General features: G+C 35.5%; 2 protein-coding genes across 10 annotated transcripts in view; both read left to right on the top strand.

The window, feature by feature from the left end:
• Positions 1–6,926, top strand: part of LOC133520104 (polypyrimidine tract-binding protein 2) — a 673,469-nt gene extending 666,543 nt beyond the window's left edge. For all 9 annotated transcript variants that reach the window (XM_061854416.1, XM_061854421.1, XM_061854419.1 and 6 more), the window contains 4 exons: positions 151–265; positions 614–715; positions 1,117–1,194; positions 1,388–6,926. In XM_061854416.1, coding sequence (XP_061710400.1) covers positions 151–265; positions 614–715; positions 1,117–1,194; positions 1,388–1,520 — 428 coding nt within the window. In that variant the 3' untranslated portion in view covers positions 1,521–6,926. The remainder of the gene's footprint in view (positions 1–150; positions 266–613; positions 716–1,116; positions 1,195–1,387) is intronic.
• A 4,059-nt stretch (positions 6,927–10,985) lies between these two features.
• Positions 10,986–15,240, top strand: LOC133520108 (RPII140-upstream gene protein). The gene is made up of 6 exons (XM_061854428.1): positions 10,986–11,329; positions 12,132–12,297; positions 13,143–13,231; positions 13,453–13,586; positions 13,967–14,075; positions 15,044–15,240. Exons 1-6 carry the CDS (start codon positions 11,187–11,189, stop codon positions 15,162–15,164), a joined length of 762 nt encoding a protein of 253 aa, XP_061710412.1. The 5' UTR covers positions 10,986–11,186; the 3' UTR covers positions 15,165–15,240.
• Positions 15,241–15,753: the final 513 nt, after the last annotated feature.

Below are 15,753 nucleotides of genomic sequence, written 5' to 3'. Positions count from 1 at the left end.
AAGATTTTTGAACACATTAAATCATCATTACCAGAAAAAAATATGAATGAAATGAAAGTCTAACCTGTGTGTAGGTACCTGGTTATGTTTTCGAAAGATGCATAGAAAAGCTAATGATGATGACACTGATGATGACCATAATAATTACAGCCCTGACTCACATGGATAAGCTGCGCGTATTCGGCAAGGCCATGCGCGTGATGCTGAGCAAGCACCAAACTGTGCAGCTGCCGAAGGAGGGACAACCGGACGCTGGTCTCACGAGGTAAAATTCCTCAAGTTTGGTCATTGCTACTTACTGTGCTATTGAGAAGATGCTACGTTGACTACACAGTAAGCAGATAGTAGTGACCTCGTCTTCGTGGTTGGTGATGTTGTTATAGTATTCATGAATGAATTGCTAGCAGTCCTATGTGATAGATCAAATGTTTGTGTGATGAGAACGAATATTTAATTTGTTTGTCGAGTCTATGTGAGCAAATATTCGCCTCACCGAGTCTTATTCTGAATTTCGATCGAGTTTAGTAAGATTGACACCAAAAGTCTTTATGTATAGGTAAGTTAATATTGACATGGGGAAGTTATTACTAACAAAAGTTTTTGTCATTTACAGGGACTATTCGCAGAGCCCCCTCCACAGATTTAAAAAGCCTGGCAGCAAAAACTACCAGAACATTTACCCGCCGAGCGCCACGCTGCATCTATCTAACATTCCGTAAGTAGCACTCGCGAGAATCAAAAAAGACGACTTAAATATTGCTGAAGTTTCACATGTCGATAACTCTGTGACATCCTAAAGTCCATCACTGATAGGAGGTGAAGGCATTACAAAACTAAAATCATCTTTGCCGCCAGCTCTCTAGTAGCCTTTGCGGTTTTTTTATGTTTTATTTAAAAGCAACATTTAAATGTTTCAATATTATGGAGTTCAATTTGAATGTTTCAGACGACACGACGAACTATAGCAGAATAGATATATAAATAGCCCTTCAGCATTTTATTTAGGAAATTCCCCTTTGGAATCGGAATAAAAAAAAACTAAATCATCATTTTTGTATAATTTAGCGGATTCACCGAGAAACACGAAATTATATTTATTAATACGTATGTTCACAGCGCCACGGTCTCCGAGGAAGATATCAAAGAAGCCTTCACAAAACGAGGCTTCACAATCAAGGCGTTCAAGTTTTTCCCGTAAGTTTTAACCGTCAGACTTTTACCTTACTACTTAATTCTATTGTCTACGTCTAGGGATAAAAGATATCTGGTCTGCACTAATTTAATGCTCTTGTTTTTAACTTTGGTACATATAACTAAAATATTTTAAAGTATTTTATGCATCATTATTGATTCTGACACTATTGATATGTATTGTTTGTGTTCGCAGGAAGGACCGCAAAATGGCGCTGGTGCAACTGCCCTCCATCGACGACGCGGTGGCGGCGCTCATCAAGATGCACAACTACCAGCTGTCCGAGTCCAACCATCTCCGAGTCTCCTTCTCCAAGTCCAGCATCTAAACGGACCGATTCGGAATATCACACAATCTCTGTCAGTCGCGTCCTTATGGCTATCATTATGAAGTCACCGAATAGTTAGTGAGACTTTGGATGCGTAGGATAAGCGACTGTCAATTACACTGAACCTCTCACTCAACTCGAGAATTTCCCTCGACTGAAAATTACAAAGTAATCTGTATTACGCTTACTCGGATCAGTTTAGAGGAATAAGTGCTACTCTATTTTCTTAGTGAATACGTACATTTAATATTACTGCAAACGTTAATCTAAGATACATTCATCACACGACTTCAAATGGCAGCTATGTATGCTTTTTATTGTTTTAGAAGCGACTCCGATTATGTTCCTACCGACCCTGATGCCTGAGAGGATGCCTATTTTGTGTGATATTCATTCCATAATTTTAATAATCATAATTTTATTTCAATATTGTCTTCATGATTTCCATTTGATATTTGTAATTTGCGTAAATCAATTTATCAAAACAATATATATTTTGCAATTAGATTGCGCTAGATTTATTTAAAGTTTGTCAAAATGGACCCTTTTATCGCGATGTCAGACATTGCTTTCGTTAATTCATGGTTGTTTTATTCCGGCAGCTAATTTATATTATATCTATCGCTTTAAAATATATTTTGTCATGTTCGTGTTACAATATTATAGCAAGCACATTGTTGTATGGGAATTTTCATTGTATAATTATTATTTGCAGTTATTATTCTAATATCATATATTATATATAAAAACATGATTTATTTTAACATGCACAATTTACTATTATTGCATTTCTTTGTAAGTAAATAATTATAATTTTGTACACATACACATTTTGTTATTATTGAAAATTTACATTTATAAATGTGTATGTGTGTGCAATATTAGGTTTAGAAATAATTTTAGTAATGCTCTTAGATTTCATCGTCTACGTGTTACTGATGCTTCCATAAATGTTTCGTTGTCTGCAGCGACGCCCTGTTCTGTTTCAATAGTTGTTCTCGATTAGTTAGTGTAATCACGACTCTTATAGCTAAGCATCTAGTTGATATATCACTATGTATAACGTTATGTTCATCGACATAATAGTGACATGATGCATTTATTTTGATGTTAATTTAATATTAGCTACAACATACTATAAATGCTCGTGCATACAGTTAACGGTAGATAATTAATTATTTATTTGTCTAGAGAGCCGTACGCGCGGTGTGGGGGATACTACAATATCGTATTTTTTAGAATAATGTTCAGTATAATTTTATTAGTGTGTCGCCACACTGCGAACGGCGATGGTCGAGAATATATTCGAGATCTGATTTGCTTATCTCTAGCATATTAAATGAGCAGTATTCACACTAGGGCACAAGAACTTGTTATACAGTATTAGTTAAATAACTCCCCTGATACTTTATTTTTGTACATAAACATTCAAACTTTCATGACTTGGCTTTTCAAACTTCTTGGACTCGTGCTTGATTGGTTTTCACACATCTTTGCCTTCTTAAATTAATAAATATGCGTCTAGTCCAATGCAAAAGAGATTAAGTTTGTGGATTAAGTAATTATACGTCGAGGAATCATGTCAACGATTGTCTCAAAATTGGAGGTTAGTCTGGTACGAAAAGCTTTGAAAAATGATATATATAATAAATATGGTCATTGAGCTATGCCCATTGAAACCTGATGCTCTAATTGTAGGACCAGCTTTAAGTGTTCAGTTACACGTCCAGTATATGATTAGGCAAAGCATGCGTGAAACAGATACCTGAATTATGAAAAATAAGGATCGACTACGTCGCTACAACACATCTACCTATCACAGATTTTGTCGCCAAATATCTACTCTTTAAGAGTGTGTACAGGCATAGTTAGTAAAACCTTTGCCACGAGTCAGGTGAAATTAGGCATTATGTTAATGTCATAAAGACTAGTGCAATTTTTTGTAATTTTACCTGTGTACATCCTTGGTGACATTGTGATGAAATGAAATATAACGATAGGGCAACGGGGGGCATACTAGATGGTGAACTAAAAGATATACCTACTTGGGAGTTTTATTCGACTTGTTTTACTCGTCGAAGTGATGTCACAAAAAGTTTTAGTGATTTCGTGGCCGCGTCATAAGATTTATAATGCTCTGAGCTATCAAAAAATGATGGGAAATATAGCCCCTGTTTGCACGAAATGGCGCCGACAAGTTAGTTTGAGCGATGTCATGTCGAAGCTTGAAATGGCTGCCACTTGGTAAGTTCGCCGGTCACTCAACTTATCCCTTCCAGAGTCAAAGAAAATTAAATAGTTCTTTTATTTTAGAAATCATATTCAGTCATTTATAATTATAAAACAAACATATTTACACTATTTTAAAATGTATCATTATACATCACGTAACGTAAATAAGGATAAAAATAGAGCTTAGTAAGATGATTAAACTGAAAAATATTAGAATGTCATTATGGTGTAAGTTTTACTAGAAAAATTTAATCATACAAATTGTATTATTCAGTACGTATGATAAGGATTGTAAAAGTAGTTATTTGGTTTAGATAATGTTAGGTGACCAGGGTGTGGTGATATTTTGCACGTTTTTGAAAATGTTTTTCTACAGGGTGCAGAATGCAGAAATTGTGCGCTCTTGTTTTAAAATGAGATTAAAGCGGTTAACGACTGGTGGTGGTCTGCTGGAGAACGGCGGTATCGCATTTGTATTTAAATATTATAATTACTTATTTAATAAACATTATCACAACAAGGAGATTACATATCCATTGTATTCAGCGTAGAACGCTACACACATCGCGTGTTCTATCGCAGGATATCCGTTTTGTCGCGTAGATTCATTGTCCACGGTATTAATTGCTTCTGCTCAATCCGTAGATAACAATAAGGAATATATTACTAAATGTGTGTAGCGTTTTCAGGCCTAATCTTTTCTCAATAACATTGGTATTGACTAATAGATAATTATAGGTATTTTTGTGTTTAGAGAAGTATTTTAAATATTTAGATAATACGGTAATATTATTAAACATAAGAAATAGATCAGTGTTTAGAACGAGATGCCAAATTTAAAGTCAATACACATTATTTTAGGTAAAAGGTAATTGAAGTAATCTTAACATTTATTGAAAAGTTGATGAAAATGTTAAAGTTAAATTATATTTGAGAGTTTTATTAAGCGCAATTTTTCATTGTAAGCGAACATTGTTTCAATTTGTTGGTTAAAGTTATGCGTTGAAAAAGATGTGAAAGTTGTTTTCCGACTGTCGTCTCTGTGTTCACCCTCTTGCGTTACGAGCAAAACCATTTCAACATATCTCTGCATATCATTCTTATTATACCTAATTTTATTGCGCTTTATATATATCTCTTAAGCTGTTTTAAGTACTTGAGTACATGTTTCTTAAAATTATATGAAATGCCAACATATCAATTAATAGAAATTTGGCTAAGGCGCATCTTATACATTTTCAAACCTCGGCTCTAAGGAGCTGCGCGAGAGCGACGCTTGCAACCTCAAGCGTCGCTCCATTTATACTTATGTAAGAATTCGTCATTTCTATTTTTCTTATTTTAATGTTAAGCCTCATGTGTGTTTAATTTCTTTCTTATTTTTAATTTCGTAATTAAACAATATTATCAGTATATTCTTTTTGTTCTTTATTTTGTCTCCTCTTCGTTTTTCCTAAGTTCTTTTTTTCTTAAAACTCAATACCAATTGTCTAAAGTACTTTAGGAAGAAGCGATCTAAGGTTTGGTAGTCATGTAAAGAATGGCCTTTGAAATCTCACAAATATCTACATTTCATTTGTTACATATCCGATACTGTTGATTTAAATGTATTTTCTCAACACTTGATGAGATAAAAACTATTTGTAAATAAAAATAAAATTTAATGGGGATCAATATATGAAATGATGTACATTAGTACGCAATTGGTACTGTAGACATATTCGTGTTTAGATCTATATCCTGGCGTAAATATCGCATCTACGGTGAAACTTGTCTATACTATAATGCTTTGAAATATATCCATAATTTCTTGTGACACTAAGCAATTTTGACTTCATCTGTGGTTTTGTGGATTGTCTTGACTTTCACGAGAATTAAGCGAAGTTACATGTTGCTTAGTTCAACGACGTTGGGTGTAAGGGACTTTGATTACCATTGAAGAGTTATCGTAATGTTATAGAATGGGAAATTCGCACAGGGTATAAGATTTAATTCCGTGCCGTGTCCCTGATCCTTGCTGCGTGGAAAGAACTGAACCATTCCATACCGAGGTGTGAGCTAACTGTGTAACTGCCAATTAATAGGACCCCCTTCTCAAACTGCTGTTGATTGGTATCTCATAAATATACATATTATGTTTATTTTCAATAAAGGAAATTGTCTGCTGGATACTACTGTTGAATCTGTAGTTGAACATGCATCTTGTGACTAAACTAACAGTGTATATTTATGTTTTGTCATCAAATCATATATATGAAGGCTGCCTATAGTAAATTGAGGTATATGAATAAATTGAAAATAAACATAAGTGAGATGTGTTTTTTCGAAGTTATGAAAGCTTGTTATATGAATGCATATCCAATGCAAACCCTATGAAGTGGCAGTTATCCTTGTGTTATTAATCTGTGAATGTAAATATTATACACAACTATATTAATAATAACAAATTAAATAAATAAGATAGTAAAGATTAACATAATCCTTTCTTTAAATTTTACTAATAAAACATAGGTATCCTATTCTAATTTTCAGTAGTTGCCTAGTTCATTATCAAAGTAACTTCTAGAGAATACCTGTTTTTATTTTAATCTAAATTGTAGGGCTATACCATTGATTTATAAAAGATTAATAATGGTGTGCAAATTAAAGGGTTGTGTGTAAAGTTAAAATAGTTTAAATAGTTGTAACTCGTTCCTGTGACGAAAGGTTATCCCATCTTTTTCTTATTACTAAACGCACATCTATTTCTGTTCGCTTCTCCTATAAAATTTGCCGAAACATTTGAAACAATGTCAATATTTTTTAGTCTAATTAAATCAATAATGCCAAAGACCAATCATTGGGACAAAAAAAACAGGGATCTAATAATATTTTCCTTTCAACTAAATCTTAACCTACCTAACTCTAAATAGACATGACCTAGATAAAGGAAAGGAAAAAGCTTTAAAGAGCATATTTCGAAATATAATGTATTTTAATGATTGTTTCCGAATCATAATTTTGTGAATTGCCAATGGCCCACCTGTGAGGGTCTGCGGCATGTTTCCACATACATCATAGCAGTTAGATGAAATTATAAATAATATATACAATATTATCATCTTAAGTGACTACCCTATTGAACTCTAGATTTATTCTTTGTCATTTTATAATAAAATATAGTTGAAAATTGCATTTTTATTATTTTCTTATTTACACTCTATTCCATCAACCTCCAAATAGAATTGAATGAAGACGTAGTAGACCTTCTGAATACGGCTGTATGGATCATACATAATATATGGTAAGTTAAACACAAATGGGCACCTTGTATGTATGGCACCATCGAGACTGCCCAAAACAGTGTATTACTCTGAGCTAACCAAAGGCAAACGCAAGGCTGGCTTTGAACACACCCGACTTCAAGATCTTCACGCCAAACGCCAGCTCCGAAAAACTCGGGCCAAGCCCTCCTACCATTACACATACAACGCATCTAGACAGCTCTACTGTGTTTCGTGCTGCCGGACTTTCAATACCAAATTTAGATTTGCAAGCCTGGTTCGTGCATGCAATAGTTAAGAGCTTTTTAGGGTTCCGTAGCCAAATGGCAAAAATGGAACCCTTATGGATTCGTCATGTCCGTCTGTCTGTCCGTTTATGTCACAGCCACTTTTTTCCCACACTATAAGAACTATGTTCAAACTTGGTAAGTAGACGTATTCTATGAACCGCATTAAGATTTTCACACAAAAATATAAAAAAAAACATTAAGTTTTGGGGGTTCCCCATACTTAGAACTGAACCCATTCGTGTGGTGATAGATACACCACACGAATAGGATAGGTCTTCAAAAATGATATTGAGGTTTCTAATATCATTTTATTCTAAACTGAATAGTTTGCGCGAGAGACACTTCCAAAGTGGTAAAATGTGTGTGTGTGTGTGTGTGTGTGTGTGTGTGTGTGTGTGTGTGTGTGTGTGTGTGTGTGTGTGTGTGTGTGTGTGTGTGTGTGTGTGTGTGTGTCCCTGTAACTTCTAAAATAACAGAATGATAAAACTAAAAAAATATATGATATACATTACCATGCAAACTTCCACCGAAAATTGGTTTGAACGAGATCTAGTAAGTAGTTTTTTTTATACGTTATAAATGGTACGTGGGCGAGTGCGACTCACACTTGGCCGCTTTTTTTTTATTTGTCAGGATGTCGCCGTCGACGGGTACGTCTGGGAGGACATCACATCATCATACTATCAAAGTATCAATATAAGGTATACAAAAATATATAAGTACAACACAAAGCATTTAAGTTTTTTAAGACAAAAACATGCGCAACAATAAACATGCGTCTTACCTTACAATCGCCTAAATCCAAGTTCATCCTAGACAATCTTTCTTGATTAATTCCAATTAATCACAAAAAAATATCAATACAAAACTAAAATATCCCGCCATTTCGTCTTACTGACTTTTAGCTGTCAAAGAAAATAAACGTTCAGAAATTATAACTAGTAGCTCTGTGGGCACGTGAGCACCGCTATAAATTAAAGGCTTATACAGACCTTGCGATTTTAGATAATTAATAGTAAAAGCCATAACCGACAGGCGTACCGGTTTAGTTTTTTTTACCCTTATATTTAACTAAGTAACAGAAGAACATTTAGGTATAGATATATTTTGCCTTACAAGTGTCTGCCTGCCCGTTTATGAATGTTATTTATAGATTAATGCGGCGCCGCATAAAAATGCCAATTACAAGGGTATTTTTCCGTTTCACCGATATCGGGAAGTGTCGATGTGGTAATAAAAATATATTTATTTTACTACGGAAACATTGCTCCGAATTGTGATTTAAATTTTCACAAATTTTAAACATTATTAATTATAAAACGGGACCTAAACCGCAACAAATTCTACACATCATCTAAACTTAATTATCGTGTTAAGTTAATTAAACTCGATTACGTCCCGTTTTATAATGAATATTCGCTCCCTTCTTAGTCTTTATCTATGTTCATAAAATGTATGTAAGGTAGAAATATATCTGCCGTCTATAATAAAAAAGAACTTTTTCAATTACGCTATCCAACCACTGTGGTTAAACTTCAATGCGATTTATTTATTTATTATACTATTTATACTTTGTTAAAAAAGGCAACGTCGCTACCGCTGTACTACCACTTATATTCGATACTTACATATAGAAAGGTGCTAAATGCCGAGCAACGGCTGCTGAAGATACATATTTGAATGAATTTCACAGCTTAAGTAGGTTCAGAAGGAACCGCGTCATAAACGCATCTGGAAAGTGTGCAAGCATGCACCGTGAAGAAATGTATGAATACCTACAAGTTGGAGATCTGTGTAAAATGCCGTATGTAAAGTTTAGTGTACCTATCTGTGTGTGTAAAGTGGGTTATATTATACTGTGCTTTGCAAATATACGACAATAGTGAAATAGGGAGGCATGCCTAAAGTTATTTGTATTACTGAAAACCTTGTGAATGTGCTTGAATAAGTCCTTTTTTTATTAAGTTGTCAGGGTCCCATTTTCAATGTATATTTCCATATGTAAAACATGGTTTAACAATTAATACAATGTTTTAGACATAAATATATCTTGTATTTAAAATCAAAGGATAGAGTCAGACCAAGCTAACTTGGCAGCATTTTTAAAGCCCAGCCAATGCAAATGTTAAACATCATTTTAAACGTCAAACTTCAATTAAATTATGACGTTTACTTAACACTTGCACCGCCTGGACCAGGGCTGCCAGATCGTATAATTCGATACGAATTTCGTATAATCGGAGATACGATTCTCGGAGTCACTTGGAAGGATCGTATGACAAACGGAAGGATTCTCGACCTTGTCGACTGTTGCAGCATCACTGCCACTCTAAAACAGCGAAGGTTGCGGTGGCTAGGCCATGTTCTACGTATGAACCCAGATAGACTTCCCCGGGCAGTGATGTTGAGTGAAATTGCATACGCCAAAAGACCAGTCGGACGCCCAATGCTTCGCTTTAAGGATTCCTGCAAGCGGGACATGTTGTCCTTCAGCATCGACCCGAACACCTGGGAAACGGAAGCCCTTAAAAGAGGGGAATGGCGTAACCTTCTACATGACGGCATAGCGAAGCATGATGAAGTCTGGCTCGATGATTTAAAGCAGAAAAGACTTCGGACTGCACAGGAACCATCAACAGATTCGCGCTTCACCTTTGTGGCAGAAAGTGCCGTGCTGCGATTGGGCTTTACAGTCACAGAAAAAGATGTGCCGCACCTCCGATCTCCGACGGCACATGGACCTCTTCTTCTTCTTCTTCTTAATAACCTGTCGCTGCAACAATCATCTGTCAAGATGCTGTGGCCAATGATGATGATATGTATAGGTAGTCGTTCGGTATAATTGGAAACGAAAAAACCGCGAATGGTTATTTCGCATTTCTATTTCCGTACGGGATTAACAGAGACGTATTGCCAACTTGATACTATGATACGGTGACGGTTTGAGTGGTTTTTCTCTTTAGACTCACCATTTGATCGGTTTGGTGTTCTATATAATGGGTGTTTGTGAGACGTGTTTTACTTTTTTGTGCTGTGTTTCAGCGCTACTTAGTAAGGGATTTTAGTTACTAAGGTTTTGAAGTAAGTAATAAAAAAATCGGGTATAATCGTTTTCGTATAATGCAATCGAATTTCGTATAATTTTTGACGTTGGACTATATAATCAAGATTATGTACTGGCAGCCCTGGCCTGGGCTATCAAAATTGCTGCCAACTTAGCTTGGTCTGACTAAAAATAGCGTGTTTTTGCGTGATTTTGACCGACCGAATGGAGATGCAGACGCAAGAATGCCAAATTTCAATGCTTAATATGCGCGTTTGGGGGCTTTTTTTATTTCGAGCGCTTCAATCTCACCATAAATGTTGTTTTACCTGTTCTTTGTTTTCTGTATTCTTTGTATTGTTTTCTGTATTGAGGAGTATTTGTATTGTATAAATCTAAATTTGGTGATAAAATTCTGTACGTGAGGACGCTAGATGAGATTGACACCAATTTTTCTAGATCAAATCGGTCGATTCGATCATCCTGTCTGGACAGGCTTTAACAAGCGTTTAAACTATGTTTAAACGGTTAAAAAAAATTCTGAACGTAATCCGACTAATTTGACATTGGGATTTGGCTTAAAGGACTCGCATCCAGGCCATAATTGTAAAAAAAAAGAGATTTGACATATGTTTGACAATTTTGACGTTTGGATGCTTGCATTGCATATTACTCTGTCTCCTCTGTCTGCTTGTGCTTTGCCTTTGCTAGATGCACTCACAAAGAAAAGAAGTTCTAAATAATACATTTGTAAAAAAGTAAGGCCTTCACACGAAACGAATGTAAAAAATTAAAGGATCACTGTTACAACCGTTATTATCGCCTTTCGGTCATTAAAATGTTAAGATCCTTCGTCAGATTGACACCGGCTTTTATGCCCATTTTAAAGAAACATAACGATAACGATTACAATTTACTGGATCCATCTACCGATGTACCCACCACTGGAGTTGAGAGACTAAAGAAAATGTTTTATAGGAAGTAAGTGCAATTTTATGTAACGTAACCTCTTGATAGTATACATTTTATTTTTAAATATTTTCACTTATTTTTATTGCTAAAACAAGCATTAGTGTTCAAGCAAGTTTTAAAGGTGTAGGACAGAATACAATCAAAGGCATAGCTGTGGACCCTGTGCTAGGACTAGGTACAAATAGGTAATTTAAATCAGTAACACACACCCATGACACTCACACTCTTCTAAACACCTATTTATTGTTTTTGTCGTGTTGTGGCAGAAGATATTATTATTTTTAAATATTCAAATTTAAGGCTTCACATATTTTTGAATAACCATTTTCCAGATTTCACATAATTTGTTTCTAGAATATAAGTAAATGCATGGTGTATGTGCTACAATCCAAGCAGTTTTTTATACTTAGTACAAAAATTGTGATTTCCACAAAGATCTTCCACCTGACCTGACCTGACCGTGACCCTGATCTGAAGACTTACAATGGTTAACCTCCTGTCTACCTATGATAAGGATCTGAACCAAATTTTTAATCATCTGACTGTTTTTTTTCTGCTCTGCCGCTAACCACCGCCACTTGAATGCATCAAAACTTGCCAAGACAAATTCAAATTAGATTTAAAAAAAAATAGTAATAGAGTAAAATTAGAATGCAATGGAAGATCCTTTTATAGGTATCTAGACGGTTAGAGGCTATGCAGCACAATCAAGGTTTGAACACATAATTTTTGACCACCAATAGTATGCATGAAATCTTTAAGCCACCATTGTAATCCGTATATGTATGTATTATGATAATTACTGTTTCAGTGAATATGATGAGGTATCTCATGAATTGAGGACCGTAATACAATCAGGATTATGTGGATGCTTTGTAGGCGCATGTATGGGAGGATTTGTTAAATCGAGAGATGCATATCTTTATTTTATAGAAAATAACCAAGCTACCATATTTAAATCTACTATGGAAGCCAAGGTATGTAAAAATTAAATAAAGAGCCACTTTTGTAGTTTATTTTTATTTTTTACAAGTCTTTATTTAGGTCCATTTGCAATAAACACATTTGTGATTTTGACAGCCTAAACAGTGCAGGTGTTATTGTAAATGTCAAACTTCTAAATTATTATGTTTACTAAACACTTGTACAGGCTGGGCTATCAAAATCAATGCCAACTTAGCTTGGTCTGACTCTGTCTTGTAGGGAAATCTTGGGTTGACATTTGCAGTCATTGCTGTATATTGGTTAGCTTTTACCACCACATTGTTACCAACAATTCAGATTCACTTTGGTGATAACTTCATTATATTTTCAGTTCCCAGTAGAGTAGTTTACTAAATCACTTGATTTAAATGTCACCTCAGTCCATCCACTACTAGGTATTTTTATTAGTATTGAACAGTAACTATTTTGCTGGTAACTTTTGGGAATATTTTTTCCATCTTTGACCAAAAATATAAATTCTTGGCTTGGAATAATATGCCATAGTTAAAGACACCCGGTCTGGCCTTGTGGGTAATAACCCTGCCTATGAAGCTGATTGTCCCGGGTTCGAATCCCGGTAAGGGCATTTATTTGTGTGATGAACACAGATATTTGTTCCTAAGTCATGGGTCTTTTATATCGTTGCCTATTACCCATAGTCGCCTAGTAGCTTTGCTTAGTTTGGGGCATCTACCTATGTGTGTAAAATTGTCCCCAAATATATTTAAAAAATCTCTGTTATCCCTACTGGCAAGTAACGCCTGGGAATAATGTGCCATATTTAATGTTGATCACTTTTTGGCCCTATTTTCTTATCTCTAAATCTGTTTGCTTTCAGAAAAAGTTGCAAGACCATGTAACATTAGCCTTTGCAAGGGGAGCTTACCATTGGGGTTGGAGACTTGGAATTTTTACTGGAACATTTAGGTAAGTCAATGTGATGGATGGATGAATGATCTGATACATCCTATTTAACGGCTACACCCCTCAGCACTTCGCAGACACTGATTAAGCCTTTATACAGAGGACAGAGGGAATATATTTCCCACTATGATTTTGAACTTTATTGCAAAGTGACAGGGTTTAATTTTGCATAATTTACAGCCTTATGCTTGTTAAAGGTTTAATCACCTTTTATTTAATTGCAGTTTGATAGCGACAACAATTTCAGTGTACAAGGACCAGACCTCGATCACGGAGTATATCCTAGCTGGCTCCATCACTGGAGCCATGTATAAGATGAACCTGGGCATGGCTGCTATGCTGGTTGGTGCAGGACTTGGTATTATCTGTATATTTCCTTATAAATACTATAGATAGACAAAGGAATACTGAGGTTCGTAGAAAAAACACCTGTAAAAATCAGCTGACAGATGGCGGTAGTGTGCTGCAGTGAAGTAAGGAATGAAATGAAACTTATGATTTTTTTAGATATAGAATTACGTGGAACCTGTTTAATTTAATCAATATCGGCTTTCTCACGTGATACGTAATTTAAGCTTTATGCAGTCCCGCGTAAGTCCCTATTGGCGAAGCTGTCGGCTGTAGCCGTCGTTAGCTTGGCAAGACTCCGTCGACGGCCACAGCCCACTGTGGCGGTCAAAAGGTTAACACATGTAAGCTGCTCAGGCTTTATAAAATGATTTGTATTTTGATTTGCAGGAGCCGTTTTAAGTGCAATAGGAGGGGCGGCGATCTTGGGTCTCTTACACATAACAGGAGTTTCTATGCAAGATATCAGGCGTGCCTTGAGTAAAATAAACGAAGCGAGGTAGGTCTCTTTAATATTCTTAACGGTTTGCGTTTTTAACAATTTTATGGGTCTATTATTTGCTGCAGTTTTGTGGTTTATTCCCACTAGTTACCAGTGTATTACTGGGAATTTATTCCCCACCTTTTACTACTGGTACCAATTGGTACCCTTGTTTTAGAAGAATATGTCGGATGAGATATGAAATAAATAATAATAAAATAAAATAAATAATTAAAAACTTCATAATTATTGTCAGCAGTGTTGTAATTAATGTCTGTGCTAAACCTACTGATATTAATTATGTAGTTTAAAAATCTTTATTACAGTAGCCAAACTATTTAAATATCGACTTTACTTTTACTGTATTTAAGGTATAAATTCAAATGCATGCAAAAAATCTGTCAACTCAGAAATACCCGCACTGTTTTAGATGGCCATGCCACGCCACGCCTCTAATAGAGGTTTCGGGCATAGAAATAAAAGAGCAACGCCATCTAGTAAAAGTGAAAGTGAGACTGAAAAAGATGAAAGAGAAGTTATAAATGACCTCTCTCAATAGGGGCTATTACTGCAATGTTCTGCCACCAGAGAGCAGCACTATCACATATTATAATTTATACATAGTATGCCTTCCTTGAACCGTTTTTTTAAAGATGGTTTTCACTATGACGTTGATGGATCAAAGCGGTTTGTTTACAGAGGCCTACCGCGAAACGCGTAAATTCGTTATCTGCCTCTTTATCGCTCAAATATGCAAGAGTAATAAATGCAGGGGCAGATAACGATATTTCGATTTCCGTGTCCCGCGGTAGGCCCTCAGTATGTGCTTGTGGCGCCCCCTATTCAGTCTTGTGTAATATCCCCTATTGCGCCACCACCTGTCTTTTTGGGTTAGATAAACCCTAACTGTGTAGTTACCGTATAATTGTTATACAAAGTTAAATTACAGATCATGTCAAATAGTCTGAATGCGGTTTTGTTTTCAGAGTGGATCAATATAATCAAGCGCTAGAAAAAGCGGCAGATGAAAAAAATGATGCACTCACGAGACACCACGACCATATAGTTGAAATGAAAGGAGAAATTAAAATAGATGAGATCAAATAATGATACTATTTTAAATTGTATATAAATAATATAATTAACTATATAGATAGTTGTTTAATAAATTATAATTTTGTTATGTGTTTATTTTTACTGCATGCAGTTGGTAGGCTTAAATTATATCCTACAGTTGCCCCCTCTTCTCTCAAAATACATAGCCTGCTGGCTGAGCCGCGCGCTCGATCGCAACTCCTTCGCCAGGCCCCCTTTACGCGCGCAATTTGGACACTTAATCGAGTAGCGATCGAGTTAGATTTGTTTCTTTGTTCTTTGAGCGAATTCACAAGGGCCACGCTGTATGTATTGTGTAGTTTGTAATACTTAATCTATTTACCTACCTACCTACCTATGTAATTATTTTATTTTGTGTGTCAAATTCCATACTGTCGAATTAGGATATCCTGTAACGATGGTTGTGTGTACAAAAATTGGCAATCTCTAGCCTTAAAAACTCTGTGAATTGTAATTGTAATTTTGCACTATGGAAGGTGGAGGTATTGACGACCTGTCTGGCCTAGTGAGTGACCCTGCCTAAGAAGCTGATGGTCCAGAGTTCAAATCCTGGTAAGGGTATTTATTACATTACGTAGCT

Source organism: Cydia pomonella, chromosome 7 (genome assembly GCF_033807575.1).
Source record: "Cydia pomonella isolate Wapato2018A chromosome 7, ilCydPomo1, whole genome shotgun sequence".
Taxonomy (NCBI): Eukaryota; Metazoa; Arthropoda; class Insecta; order Lepidoptera; family Tortricidae; genus Cydia; species Cydia pomonella.
The sequence above is the reverse complement of the archived record's forward strand: the minus strand, read 5'-3'. Positions and strand labels throughout refer to the sequence as shown.

Coding starts and splice junctions, on each gene's coding strand:
- LOC133520108 (XM_061854428.1), top strand. CDS start 11,187: ATGTTAAGATCCTTCGTCAGATTGACACCGGCTTTTATGCCCATTTTA. Junction 11,330..12,131: donor AAGAAAATGTTTTATAGGAA/GTAAGTGCAATT, acceptor TTACTGTTTCAG/TGAATATGATGAGGTATCTC. Junction 13,587..13,966: donor GCTGGTTGGTGCAGGACTTG/GTATTATCTGTA, acceptor TTTGATTTGCAG/GAGCCGTTTTAAGTGCAATA.